The sequence below is a fragment of the Gossypium hirsutum genome, chromosome A01 (assembly GCF_007990345.1).
Source record: "Gossypium hirsutum isolate 1008001.06 chromosome A01, Gossypium_hirsutum_v2.1, whole genome shotgun sequence".
Classification (NCBI taxonomy): Eukaryota; Viridiplantae; Streptophyta; class Magnoliopsida; order Malvales; family Malvaceae; genus Gossypium; species Gossypium hirsutum.
Genome location: NC_053424.1, coordinates 2909173 through 2923945, shown reverse-complemented (window position 1 = coordinate 2923945; position 14773 = coordinate 2909173). Strand labels below are relative to the sequence as shown.

The window sequence follows — 14773 nt, the reverse complement described above, 5'->3', positions numbered from 1 at the left end:
TTTATATGTATAGATTCCTTAATGAGTCTATTTTCAGTAGAAATAAGTTTAATCACCATATGAAGCCTTTAATAAGAGATAATTAAATTTTAGTGATGAGTGGTCAGGATAGTCGATTAGTGAAACAGGGGAGACTTCAACTAATAAACTGTACTAATTGGATAAAGAAAAAATTCTGAAAAATTTATGGTGAATAGATATATGAGTCTAGTTTCAGGGAAAATTTACGGATATAAATTTCGAGTTTCGTAGCTTTAATTATAATTATTTTAGTGACTGCTGTACAGGTGGACAGCTTTATTATGCATGATGAAATTAAATTTGAAAGTAAATTTTTATGCCCCGAACTTTTAAGTTAAGTCAAGTAACGCCTCATGCTCGACTCCGGCAACGGTATTGGGTAAGGGGTGTTACAATATTAATGTTTAAAAAAACTTTTTTTAATTTATTTTCAATTTATTGAGAAATATTTATTTTAATATTTTTATTGTTTTTGATGTATTATATTTTTTTAATTTTTATATAAAAATTAAAATAAAAAATTATATGGGCCAAACTTAGGCAAAAATTTAGACCCAATTTTCAAGTTGAGTCAAGCCTGAGCATATCAAATGAGCCTAGAATTTTATTAGGGCCCACTCCGGCCCGTGGAACGGTCTAGTTTATATAGAGGCACTAGGCGTGAATCTTTTTTAGATAAATGACTTATCACGTAAGACATGGAAAGCTATTGGTAGAGCGTTGGAGTATTCTACTACGGTATGATTAGATGAGATTTGGTCTTATTTTGTAGAGTCAACAATAGCATATTGAGAGACTTTATCGGATGTGACTAGATAGATTTTAATGTGATTTGATTATTGCTCGCGTGAAAATACATTAGAATCTACTGAATCCTTTTTAGTGTGGGTTTGGATGGACAGTGTAGTGCGATTTGACGCATTTAGCTTACTTTTTTCTCACGCTATAGTAGTTATTTTTACCACCGTCAACGTACAGCTCATCCAAACCCATTATTAATAAAAATGGTAATAATTGACCTTGACGATGTTGAGTTCCTCTAGCCGAGATGGTTTGGTATAGCAATGTTCCATTTATTTTTATATCTAATTTTCGTTTTTTTCATTTATTTTTATATCTAATTTTTGTTTTTTTTTCTTAACTATACTAAAAAATTTAATAGTTATCCATCACATTCTAAATTTAATAAACACAAAACACGATAATAGAAATATAAAAATCCATATATAAATTATAAAAATTAAATTAAATATTTAAAAATTTTAAACCGGTTTAAATGGTTTTTAATTAGGTTTTTACTTGATCCAATTGGTATTTTTATCGGTTCAACCGATTTTATACCGATTTAATTTTTTTCTATTTTTTATACCGACTAAATTAAAATGGGTTCCATTGAATTGGGTGTAATTGGAGCACTACAATTGCATTTTTTAATTCTTAAGGTGGATGAGAGTTGGAATAATTACATCGATAATTACACAGAATCCAATTATCCTATGACTTTCCAAACATCATACATGATTTAACATTAAGAAACTAGTTTTTATACAAGTAATTTAAGTTATAAAAACTATATTATAAGCATATTGATCACAAATGAGTGTTTCAGACGATTATAATAATAAAAAATTTAAAATTGTATTGTACGAAATGATTTTTCCCTTTTAAAGTTTAAAGTCCTTATTTCATAGCTAAATACTCCCAGTTTGCTTATTCATGAATAATAAAGAATTGAGTTAATATATTATTTGATACTTGAGGTTTTGTTTTTGTATCTCTATTTGATATTTGAGTTTGACTTCAATATTCATTTTGGTAATGAATTTATTTTTTTTAATTTGATAGTCCTTTTTTCCTAGTTAAGTACTTAAGTTTGACTTTAATGTTCAAATTGGTACTTGTGAATTTTTATGTTTTAATTAAGTTACCTATGCTTTTTTTTACTAAAACACGCATGTTAAACTTCCACTAAACCACATAATGTCATTTGGTCTGAGTATCAAATTAGCTGAACGCAAGTACCAAATGGTACATTTCTCATGTTTTTGATTAAAAAAAAAAGATTTCAACTTTCAGGTATTCCTTTGTGAAGATTATCAAGACCTCAGGATCACATAATTTTAAACAATCCATTTACTATTAGCAATCACAAGAATCCAAACACAGATGATTAGCATCATCTAGGAAGAGATCTCTGCACACTTTTGTTTTGTGTTTTTTTTTTTAAGCTGTTGCATAAGGCAACAAAGGAATACATATTCAACTGTACATTGGATAACAATAAATAGGAATGAATCTTAAAAAGCTGTTAGATTGCAGTCCTCCCAATATTCCACGCTCTCTCCTTTTCCTTTTGGTTTTGTTTCTGCTGAATTTCCTTGCCTCCTTTTCTACCATTGCCTACCAGTACTCTACTGGCCATCCGCCCTCGACTTCCGATCGAAACTCTAACCCTCTCCATCCCCACATTTAGACCTCTTCTCAAATGTTGCTGCATTGGTGACTTTAGTTGAACTTTCTTTTGTAGGCTTCGTCTCAATATGCTGCTCAGCTTCTTACCCCCACTTTTCGTTCCTTTAGGACTGTTGCATACTGTTTGTTCCGGTATGAACTCGTCTATCTCTTCTATTATATCTGGTTGTGATGGTAATGGGTGAAATGGTGGTGCAAGCTGCGCTGAGCTAGGCGTACTTGGCAATGGTATTAATGAGTTGCGCCTTGGAGCTGAGGATGCTGGCATTCTACGTATCGTCGGGCACATTGAGGCTCTTCCTGTTCTCGTGGGAAGTTGCAGTTGTTCAGCAACCTCAGGATTGTTTTCTTTTTCTACTGGATCAATGTGCTTGAGGGAGCCATCTGTTACAGAAAGAGGCATAGAAGGCCTGAAGCTATTCTCCGTAAGTGGACGAGTAAGGTTTACTTGCTCTTTCATCAATGTACCATTTTTAACTTCATTTGAACTCTTGTTAGCACCCAAAAGTCGTGTTGCCAGAGGTGGTCTAACATCCTCGTTCTGCTGTTTCTGCTGCTGTTCAGCAATCCTTGTATCGACATGCTGACGTGCCAGTTTCCTCTCAATGAGTAGCTGTGACTCCAGTTCTTTCACCTGGAAAAATGAGATTAATGAGGACCATGAAAAGAGATCTATTAGGTACAAATTGAATATTTTTCGATATTGTTAGATAATCAAATACCTTTTCTTGCAGGTTCTTGTTTTTTAGGTCTTTATCCTTCATCTTCAAGTCTAATCCATGAATTGTTTCCTCCATCTTCCTGATTTGCAGATCTTTGATCTTCATGTCTTGCTTTGATTTCTCAACCATTCCAAGTACAGGAAAAAAAATGTCATTAGTAACATCAAAATGACAAAATATATTGCCAATAAGTCGTTAGTTGTACCATCTGTTTCCATCTCAGAAGTTCCGAGGTGTCCATTTGCTTCTTTGCCTGACCCAACTCTATCCCTCTAACTCTGCTTGCAAAGTTCAGAGAGCATAGGGTCTCACCAAGGTCATTCTCGTTTGGACTGATTTGTACAAACATGAGAGTTTTTGAATCTCCTCCTACAATGAACGCAAACCTTGTCATTGTTTTTTTTTTAATCATTTATATCAGAGTAAGTTCACCAGAGGGAATAAAGATAGAAAATGTACCTAAAGAGTCTTGAAGCAAATGCGTAAGCTTTGAATTCCTGCATGATTAAAGTGAAGTCGAGTTTAAACCTAGGAAATAGCGCTGATTTCTACGAACTTAATAGTTAAACAGTACTCATCTCTGCGTTTCTATAACCTGAAAGGAATATGGGAGCTTTTGGTAGCAAGAGCAGATATGACATCACCAAGTGCAGACAAAGATCTATTGATATTTTGAGTTTCCTTGAGTCTTTCTCCGAGCACGTCGGTTTTTGCTACTCGTTCGCTTCCCGCTAGGTCTACCAACCATAACTTGCTTTTAGTGCATTCCCCATTCAACAAATTCTCTCCCTTAACCATCACACAATGTATACTGCATCAAGAGAGATCATTATGCTCTAATTTCAGCTTCATTTAAAGACATTTTTGTGCAATGAGAACTGAATTAATTTAAAATAGAATTTGATCGACGGACCAGTGGGATCTGCTGCTATGCTCATTAGCGTTGGTTGAGCCAACAGCCCTTGCGTTACTGCCAGTCTGTAGAACTTCCCACACCTCATTCATGTTGTTTACATGAGCTTCGACTAGCCCTGGTACATGATGCATTCCTTCACCCACCTGCCTTATTTCAAGTCTACAATGAACAACATCAATGTAAAAGGATATTAGCCACATTCTTACATTGTAAACAACATGAATGGCTTAAACAAATTGCATACCTTTTTGCCATTGTGCTTTGCTGCGAGCCTGACACGAGTAAGTCTCTAATCTGTTCATTGTAGACTTCTAATGCACTGACAGATATCTCATATCGATATAACTTCTGTCGCTCATTGATTACGTGAAACAATTCCTCTAGAGTCCTAAAATTAACTCCACGGGCTTCTTTTGTACCTTCCATTGTAAAAGTTTTTCCAGTCCCTGTCTGGCCATAAGCGAAAATGCAGACATTGTAGCCATCTAGAACTGAGGTAGCAAATGGAGCTGTGTCTTGAAAAACATCGGCTGAATAAAGCAAAAAGAGTAGACATATATAAATAAGAATTTCGTTGATATTGATTTTGCTTTATGTCCAAAACAGCTATGAGTCATGGCATTACCTTGCTCAGCTTGAGGGCCAAAAACAGCATCAAACCTAAAGGTTTTCTTGGGAGCACCATTTGATATCACAGTGAGTTCACCATCTTTCACAGATTCAAAGTCAATAGCCAGTGAAGCTCCCGCTGCTATTTCTTCAGAATTTAGAGGCCTACACCGACAAAAGACTCTTATGTTCCCTGCAAGAAACCGAAAATTCAGTTTATGCTCCAAGTTTCCAACCTATTTCAAATACTTTAAATATTGAATAACCAACTTGATTAACCTTTCAGTTCTAGAACCTTGTTGTACAGTTCTTTCCTTTCTTTGGCCCCTTTGAGATATTTAGTCTTGAGATCTTCATGCAAATCTGCTTGCTGGTTTACTTTTGGAAAGATAAACAAGATTGTATAAGAGGGAAGAAAATATAACTGAAAGTTTGAGTACATTTGCTTGTAAGTTGTGTTGCTAACTTACTTCTTGACTGAATTTTAGTCCCAAAATCATTGATATCCATGATACAATTCTTATAATGTGATACCTCCTCTGATAGTTTGATGTGTTCCATTTTCATTATCTGCAAATTGGAACATCATGAAATTTTGGTATGTTTCATTTTATTTATGCATCATTGAGTTCCAATTTTTACCTTTAATTTTCTTGTCATGTCCCTCAATGATGAGAACCATCTGCTCTTCTCCTTCACTTGTCCCTCAATCGCAAAGGCTATACATAAAAGCAACATCATTTCATTCCGTATTACAACTATAAGGTATTTACAGCTTATCAAAAGGAAAAAAAGAGAAAGAAATTCTTTACCCAATGAACCAACATGCATTGATTTGCGCATAAGCTCATTTTGGAGTTCCTGTAAAGATTTGCAAGCTTCTTGACACTCTTTAGTCTTGAGCTTGTTCTCCCTCTTAAGCCCCTCCAAGGCACTCCTCATCTCCGCTAATTCCTTCTTTTGGAGCTCATAGTCCATTTGAAGAATTTGATACTTCACTTCTATCTCACAGTCACTAATATCCTGCAAGTGATCATATTGTAATGATCTCAACTCCCAATTTTGAGCTGTTCTATTCAAACACTGAAAAAACTATAGGAAGTTTCCTTACTCTTGGTGACTCATGACCTTCCATCTTGTCCATTCCCATGATTTCCTCTGATCCAGCTTCTTTAAAACCTGTTGCACAAATTCATGCAGCAAGTTATATCTTATTCTTAACAATAAATAAATGCTTTTCAGGAAATTATATCATATAAATAATGTTTCAAACCCTTCTAGCTTGTAATAAGAGATTTTCCCCCTGAGAACCTTAAATAGCCATGCCCAATGTTACATAGATTCAGGTATATGCTCCTCTTCCTCTTTTCATCCATTCATCTCTTATCTTATTCCTTAATTCATTTTCTTCTTTACTAGAAAGTTTTTCTCCTTCATAGACTATCTCGCTGTACCAAGAGATGAGCAAACCATAGGGACAGAGCTTAAAAGAGCTGCTGGCGGGCTTACCCCAGATACAAACAAAAGGACAACTAGTTTGCCTAGAACAGTAGTGGGTCGCCAAAAGGAGTAGACAAACTAAGTGAAAATTCTGTTGAAGACCAGATGCCCAACATGGGTATGAATACTTTTTTCTCTAAATTTTCCATATACTTGGAGGATCATGCGCTGATACCTATGTCCCAGTATGTGTCAGACACGGGTACATTGGGGAAAATGAAGTCATAATACATGATAGAATATGTCTACATTTCAAGTACTAAGGAAAAATAAATAAGCAGAGAGAACAGAGATACGTTGCCAAACTATAAACTTACTTTCAAGGGAATCTTTCCTTACAGTGATGCCACATACAATTGGACTCCCCATTAATCCTTCAAATCTAATGAGCAAGCCCCCACCGCTATCAACGAAAGTTCTAATGTTAGAAATAACCAGAGGCTTATTTGCGCCTACCTGGCCATATATGTCTAGACTGTTCACAACCTACAACATGTTCAATCAACTTTATCAAATTAACACTCACTCATTTAGTATAATGTAATATAGAAACCATTGAATCCGATTTTCTTACCTTCTCTTCTTGTACAAACACATCAAATACTCTAATTCCAGGAGGACCAGTAGTGAAAACTATTTCTGCAAAATGCAGATCAATAGCATAAAAATCACACTCTAATGTCAAAAAGTTGTACGAGAAGTCACCGAGTCGAGCTGTGTTGTATAATGAATTTCCCCCTCCATCTCCAACAATTCTATCAGCAATTATAACATCACCACCCACAAAGCAATCGTCGTTTGAATAAATTACACCATCCAACTCCACTGCTCCATTTAAACACCCTGCATTAATGCTTATAGCAGGATAGTCTTCATGCTTATGTTGTGAATAGTCTGCAGTTTCTGTTAATGGCAGTAGCTCAAAGGAAGATTCGGGGGACAGTTCTTTGTGGAATGTTTCGCACACTGTGGAGAACTTTACAGTGGGGGATTTCTGCTTAGCTTTACTATTATCAGATCCCTCAATGCCATTCTCTAAAGAAACCTCAATTGAACACCTATGTTTCTCCAAGAATTCAGGGGAGTCTCCATAGGCTTTTGACGGAATATCAGGTGATCCAGCGCATATAACAAGGTCTGGTGATGTTAGAGAAAATCCCAGCATAGATCGGCCTGAAACCAAATTCTTATTAAAAATTACATCCTTAAAACGCTAGCTGTCATGACTCACCAACAGCAACAGGTAAGGTACTACCACTTTCGTGAGCACAAGCCGGTATTGTAGGCATCCACTGACCCCTTAAGCTTTGTCACTTTAATGTGCAGCTCTCCGGCTTTGAATACATTACTGTCCTTTTCACAACCAGGATATCTGGTCTAGCTTAGATCAAACGGTATCATGATTGCGAAAAGGACCTGGATTTGAATCTATTGAGGAGCTAGAGAGCATTCAAAAAGGGTACCGGTTTATGGACATGGTGCCGGCGCAGTGCGACCCAGAAAAGTGGTAGTATTCTACGGACTCATATGGCACTTGAATTCATTTCTAAACAAAGGGTTTTTACCATCAAATTCTCTAATAGGCGTACTAATTACATTTGGGGTCTGGGATTGCCGAGGATCAACTACATCAGCTAAAAAAAACAACCCAAGATAATTTAGATCAATACAAAATAAATAAATAAAAAATCGAATTCAAACCCAATTTTTCATTTCCAAAAATTAATCAAAAAAGAAGAGTAAATCACCAGAATCTTGTTGAGGAGAAGAAACTAAATCAGATAATGAAGGGTTCTCTGAGCGAGATGCCATAGCTGCATCAGTATCTGCCAAAGAAGAAGTAAAAAAAATAAAAATAAATAAACAACTAAAATGAAGTGGGAAATTTATGGGATTTGATTTGATGATCGAAATTCTTACAAAAAGAGGTGTTTTGTTGCCAAGAAACGTCAGTAAGAAGAAGAGGGTCAGTCCGAAGATGATGAAAATTGTTGGAATCTTCCATTAGTAAACATAAAAATAAAAAGAAGGGGATCAATGATTTGAAATGAGAAAGGGAAATCTGTGCTTTTGAATTGAAAGTTGAAACAATGATGTTAATTATTAGAGAAAAATGAAAGAGATTTTTCTTTTAGGTTTCTCGTTTAAAGCTAAAGGGGGAAAGAATTTTGCGTTACCGTTGGGGATTTTTTTTTTTTTTTCAAATTTGAATCACTATAGCGGACAGCGTGTCACGTGTTGCACACGTGCCGTAGTTCACTGTTTAAATTTTTCATGATTATTTTTCTCCTACACGCTCTTTTTTTTTAATTTATTTATTTTAAAAACAGATAAATCTCAAAATGATACATAAACTTTGATTCAATGTGTAATTTGATACACAAATTTTAATTTGATGTAATTATATACATGAAACTTTGATTGTAGTTCAAATGTATATATGAAACTTTAATTTTAAATCAATCATGCACATCTAAAGAAATAAATACATCGATTTATTTTTATATTAGATAAATATAATTATATGTGTATGCAATATATAAATATAAAATTATGTTATATCAATAATTGTATTAATAATTTATGAAAATTAAATAAAATTAAAATTTTATATATAAAATTGTACAAAATCTAAATATACGCATAATTTTGAGATTTATCGCTTAAAAAAAAAGCATCTAATTGTTATGTATTTGTTGTCTTTTTCTGATATACTTTATCATCAATTTTTTAAAAGAAAATTTAAAAGAAAATTTAGTGGTATTTAAGTCTTTTCTTCAAAAAAGTAATTAACTATCCAAATATGTTTTTAAATTGATTTGTGGATCAATCACGTAGTTCAAAAATATTTTATTATGTAAATTGAATTCGAGTCATACATAAAAATCTTTGTCCAAATTCAATCTATTTAACCCATAAGTGAATCTCAGTGAAGCCTAACCTATCAACTAATCACTAATTGCTAATCACTAATTGCTTAAATTTTTATTGACATCAAATTTCGAGTTTAAACTTAATTAACCCTTTTCATGCAATCTTTTAATCTTTAAAACCCTAATTTAGTTAAATATATTCATATCTGCAATTTCTAAGAGTCTAAATAACATTGGTTCCACATTAATGACAGAAGACTTTACATCATACAAGTTTTATATGATTTCAGCCTTTGGCTAATGGAATTCTTCACAACTATTACCAAAAATCCCCACAAGAACAAGACCCATCATAGAAATGATGGAACCGGTTGGTATCTCTTACAATGATTTCCCGTCCAACAACTTTGGACACAAATTTAAATGCTGAATGACAGTCACCACAAACCCTGATGTTCTTCTTGATACGAATTGTGGATCCATGAGGCGAGTTGAGGAGTGCAAATGCCAATGCAAGCTTCTCACTATGGTACTGCAACTTCACTTCCCTCTCTTGTTCATCCATATAGAACAACACGTGGCTCGTGTCAGGAACATATCCAATTTCCTTGATCCTTGCACTGATCTCCTCCCACTTCTTATAGATTGCCCCCATTTGCGGGTGGGAATCATCGCTTGCCACAAACATATGGACTGTGTTTTGAATTTCTACCCAACTACAAGCAGGCTCCTTCTTCACCCCAGTCTCTTTCATCAGTTTTCTCACTTTAGCAGCGTCTCTCCACCTATTGCCGGAGGCATAGATATTGGAAAGCAAGACATGGGGTCCCGAATCATGAGGATCGAGCTCAAAAACCCGTTCCGCAGCAAAACTGCCCATTTCTACATTCTTATGCATCCTACATGCACCAAGCAAGGCTCCCCACACAGCTGCAGTGGATTGGATTGGCATTTCGTTTATAAACCTCAGAGCTTCATTAAGAAGACCGGCTCGACCAAGAAGATCAACAATGGTAACATAATGTGAAATCCCCGGTTCGATGTTATACCTCTTCATCGACTTGAAATAGTATTTCCCTTCCTCCAAAAGCGCAGCACGACTGCAAGCAGTGAGAAGGCAGAGGAACGTTATATCATTAGGGACAAGTCCGATATTTAGCATCTTTTGAAAGCATTGCACCGCTTCCTTGCCAAGCCCGTGCTGGGCATATGCTGTGAGCATGGAGTTCCAAGACACCAAATCACGCTTTACCAACCTATCGAAGATCATTTTAGCATCTTGGATGCTACCAGATTTAGCATACATGTGGAGGAGTGTGTTGCCCATAAAAGCAATAATCTCTCCACCGGATTTGATCACATGGGCGTGCACCCATTTGCCTTGTTCTAAAGACCCCGTGGACGCACAGGCACCAAAAATGCTGGAGAAGGTGAAATGAGTGGGCTGAAAATCTTGTCTAAGCATTTTCAAGAAGAGACTAAGTGCACGATTAAGTTGGCCTTTCCTAGCATGGCCAGCAATCAATGCATTCCATGAGACCTCGTTTTTCGAAGGAAGCACATCAAAGACGAAGTGGGCCTCATCCATGCAACCACAGCGAGCATACATGTCCAAAAGGGAACTGCCCACATAAACATTGGAGTGGAAACCACACTTGAAACTGAAACCATGAAGTTGAGCACCATGGAAGTAGATTTGGGGTGTATCAGGGAGTGCAGCCGAAGCCTTTAAAAGGCTAGACAAGGTGAACTCATTGGGAAAGAAACCAAGGGAGAGCATTTGAGGGAACAAAAGCAGAGCATCCAAAGGACGATCATGCTGAGAATAGGCAGTGATCAATGTAGTCCAGGTGACCATATCTTTCAGAGACATTTCGTCGAACAAATTGCGAGCGTCATCCAAACAACCACACTTAGCATACATATTCAAAAGTGTATTGAGGATAACAACATCGCCTCGGAAATGGGAGTTCGAAATGTGTGCATGGACAATTTTCCCAAGCTTGGGCTTTCTCAAAAAGGTACATTTTTTCAGCAAAAGATGGTAGAGCGTTGGGTGGGGTTCTAAAGAACCCTCATCGACGAGGTCCAGAACGTGAAGCCCAGTCCCCGAAGGATTCAAGCTCTTAAGAAGAAGATCCTTATCTTGAACGATGCAAGATGAAAAATCCGGTGGTATTTTTGGTTCAATGGATGCAACTGCGGCGGTGCTAAAACGGGAAGAATAGTGAGCAACATGAAGTAGAGAGAAGAAGGTGATGCCCTTACATTTGAAATTGCTTACTATGAAGCTCATCACCTTCCCTTGAAGAGAAAACAAACAATTCAAGGTTACCCCAGATACCCAAATCTTGTCAACCTAACGATCGTATTGGAGATTTACAAACCCTAAACCCCAAACAAGAAAGAATGGATAAGGACCTGAAAGACCGTGAGGGCAACGTCACTGTGACCTCTGAACAGAAACTGAAAAAATATTACTTAATTTCTTAAAACCCATATTTCTATTCCGGATAGCCGGAATCTGAAAGCACGGCGGCGATTGGCGGCGCTGTTTCCTCTGAAAAAGGAAGCTTTGCGAGCGAAAAAGAGAAACGAAAAAAACAGAGAGAAGAGAGAGGGTTTGGGCTGGGGTGATTGGGTTGGATTATATAGTTTGTGGTTGTATGGGTCAGATTTTTTATGACAGTTTTTCATGGATCGGGTCAAGCCGAATTGGATTGTTATTCCATTTAAAAAAAAGGGATAAACTATAGAATTAGTCACTAACTATTAGTGCGTTTTTATTTTGGTACCCTAACTATGAAAATATTTAATTTAGTCACTAATATTTTAGATCATTTCTATTTTTATCACTCACGATTTAGATCATTTCTATTTTAGTCATTCTCAGTTAACCATTTAACAGAAATTATGATGTGGCATTTCTTTAACTCGTATAATAACATGTTTAGTCCTCAATACTTACACATTTTATCAATGTCGAAACTATTTTTTGAAAAACGGGAATCAAAATTTTAAAATAAAAGTTTGGATTCGCCACCAATCTTTTTGTTTAGGTGTGATCGGATCACCTAATAAAATATTTCATTAAAATATCAATTTTGGCCTACGAAATTTGAAAAAACGAGTTCGGGAGTCGGTTACGTACGAGGAATGATTAGCCCCCTCATTACGCCTAGAATTGGTACCAAATTGATTAAACAATGTCCTTATGTCTAAAATTTAAAAGGTATTTTGAAATACGATTTCTTTTAAAACATTTGAATAACTTGAATTGGACATTAAGATTCCTTTGTTCCCAAGGAATAAAATATCACATCCAGCACGTTAGGATACCCCTCAAAATCAAAATCACCTCATGGTTGCCAAATCTTACGTATTGAAATTTTAAAAGGGTATTCGGTTATTTAGTTAAACGGTAAATCGAAACTCAGCACGTTAAGGCACGATTTCTCGAATTTCCAAACACAAAACATTGGCTTGCTTTGAGAAGTTTCCAAATAAGCAATTATAAAACCGGCTCAAAATATATTCGTTTGGTTTACTTAAGGGTAAAAAAAAGCAATCGATGTTGGGAGAAAATTTGGAATTTAAAATTTGATATAATAATAATCATACAAGCATAGTATGGAGCATGAAATAAAACATGTGACAATAATATTACATGAATAATCAACAATAATAAGGAAATAAAAAGGAACAAATTAGGATATATGCAATGGCAACATATCACATACTACATAAATACCAACATTAATAACCGAAGGCTAGTGAATTAGAAGCCAATTTAAAAGAAATTCCGAGCAAATTACACAAATAAAATATAACAAGTTTTAAAATAAAATAAAATGAATAATAGGAAAGGAAGAAAATTTAGAAACATTACCATACAAACTATACAAAAATTTTAAAACTGGTAATAGATATAAGAATTTTAAAAAAATAAAAAAATAAAAAAATAAAAAAATATTAAATTGTAATATACAAATGAATTTTAAAATAAATATTATAAAGTAAATAATTTACATGAAAGTTTGAAGTGTTTCAAAAATAAAAACAAAAATAGATAATATGTGTAATAATAATGCATAAATGAAATTTCAAAATAAATAATATATATAAAAGGTTAAAGTAAGTAATATACAAAGTAATATATATATGTCAATCTAAGTAAATAATATATGAAAGTGTTTGAAATAAAAAAAAATATGCACATGAAAAATAAAATAAAAAACAGTGTGAAATCAAAAAAAAATTCAAAATAATATGTTAAAATAATTTTTTTTTTAAAAATGAATAACTAAAATTGAATTGGAAGAAAAACAAAATCAAAGGGAAAATTTATAAACAAAACAAATCATTTAAACAGAATTGTGGGCCGAAATAAAATGTGCACAAATGTTCGAGGATTAAAATTGGAAATATCCCAAACCCCAAAACACCGCGTGTAAGTATGGGTTAAATTAAAACAGCGCATAAATTTCAGGAAAATTTTAAAAAGTTAAAAGAAATATAAACAGGGCTTAATAAGATGGCAGCAAAACAGGGAGGGACAACCACCTTTGAAGTATTTTGGTTGCTTTCTATTGATCTTTTTTTGTGTGTATTTTGTATTCAATCCGTAAAAAAAAAAAACAATGAATATTCGTGGCTTTTATAGCCCGAATATACAACAGTTTCTTACTATTTCCTTGCTCAAGTCGCAGGTCGTGAAGACGTGGAGGAGGAACGGGCGTGAGGCGTGCAGCACGCGAGTTGGGGTGAACGTGCGTGGTGGAGTGGCGCTGAATGTTCGTGGGAGCTGCGGCGCAAAAGGGTAGCCTAGGGTTTGCTGTTTCTGAAAAAAGATTTGGGCCATTGGGCTTGTGTAATCGGGTATTGGGCCATTATAAAGTTTTGGGCTTTGGATTTATTTTTTTGGGCCTGGTGTAATTGGACTTATTTAATGGACTATTTAATTTTTTTGTTTTATTCATGATTTTGGTTTCCATATGGCCCAGGAAAAATTCGAGTCTTACAATCAATGTGATCTTAAGTCTAAATCATTCTAATAAATTTAACCGTCAATATTTATAAATTCTATTAATTTAATCCTCAAATTATAATCAGAAATAGTATATATATATTTTTTATGCATCACATTCTACCCTTGCACTATAAAAAAAAGTAAAAGATAAAAGTTTACAAATATAACTATAATAAATAATATATATTAAAATAAATTATAATCATCTTCTTTTTTGTTTTTTTTTTGGATAACGTAAGTTTTTGTTTCTAAACTTGGCAAATAGGTCTACATACACCTTTAAAAAAAATTTATTCACTTTGATCATTGAACTTGAAAATCGTTATTCATTTAAGCCTATTATGTTAATGGGCATAAAAAAAGTGGGATTATGTAACTTTTGGTCATTGAATTTGGCAAGTAGGTCCCCATTGGCTCGTTTTATAAGCTCGGGCACTATTTAACCAAAAAAGTGGGCAAAAAATTTTGTCCAAGTTCGGCCCGGATAAGAAAGCTAAACTTGAGCCTAGCCCGCCCATATTAAAAAATTTAATATAAAAGAAAATTCTTAAAATATAATACATCAAAAACACTAAAAACATTAAAATAAATATTTTCCAACAAATTGAAAATAAATTTTAAAAAAAGTCTT

The 14773-nt window shown here is 34.5% G+C and overlaps 2 protein-coding genes and 1 long non-coding RNA gene across 6 annotated transcripts; 1 reads left to right on the top strand and 2 right to left on the bottom strand.

Annotated features, from left to right (window-relative positions):
- Window positions 1-2131: 2131 nt before the first annotated feature.
- LOC121203721 (kinesin-like protein KIN-14Q) lies at window positions 2132-8416 on the bottom strand. 4 transcript variants are annotated; one of them, XM_041074168.1, is made up of 18 exons: window positions 8161-8416; window positions 7989-8066; window positions 7806-7874; window positions 6815-7413; window positions 6558-6726; window positions 5852-5919; window positions 5553-5763; window positions 5383-5459; window positions 5211-5310; window positions 5020-5118; window positions 4757-4933; window positions 4376-4661; window positions 4129-4290; window positions 3811-4026; window positions 3675-3712; window positions 3421-3584; window positions 3216-3341; window positions 2132-3127 (listed from the first exon to the last, which is right to left on the bottom strand). In XM_041074168.1, the coding sequence occupies exons 1-18, from the start codon at window positions 8243-8245 to the stop codon at window positions 2330-2332; spliced, it is 3522 nt and encodes a 1173-aa protein (XP_040930102.1). In that variant the 5' UTR covers window positions 8246-8416; the 3' UTR covers window positions 2132-2329. The 4 variants fall into 4 exon arrangements, with proteins under 4 accessions (XP_040930102.1, XP_040930103.1, XP_040930105.1 ...); XM_041074169.1 differs by having other exon boundaries at window positions 3216-3335; XM_041074171.1 differs by having other exon boundaries at window positions 3216-3326.
- Window positions 8417-9337: 921 nt separating this feature from the next.
- LOC121203720 (pentatricopeptide repeat-containing protein At3g24000, mitochondrial) lies at window positions 9338-11740 on the bottom strand. Its single transcript, XM_041074165.1, has one exon. The coding sequence runs from the start codon at window positions 11407-11409 to the stop codon at window positions 9433-9435; it is 1977 nt and encodes a 658-aa protein (XP_040930099.1). The 5' UTR covers window positions 11410-11740; the 3' UTR covers window positions 9338-9432.
- Window positions 11741-13386: 1646 nt separating this feature from the next.
- On the top strand, window positions 13387-14087 carry LOC121203719 (uncharacterized). The gene is made up of 2 exons (XR_005898717.1): window positions 13387-13691; window positions 13823-14087. It is a non-coding gene; the product is annotated as an uncharacterized lncRNA (long non-coding RNA).
- Window positions 14088-14773: the final 686 nt, after the last annotated feature.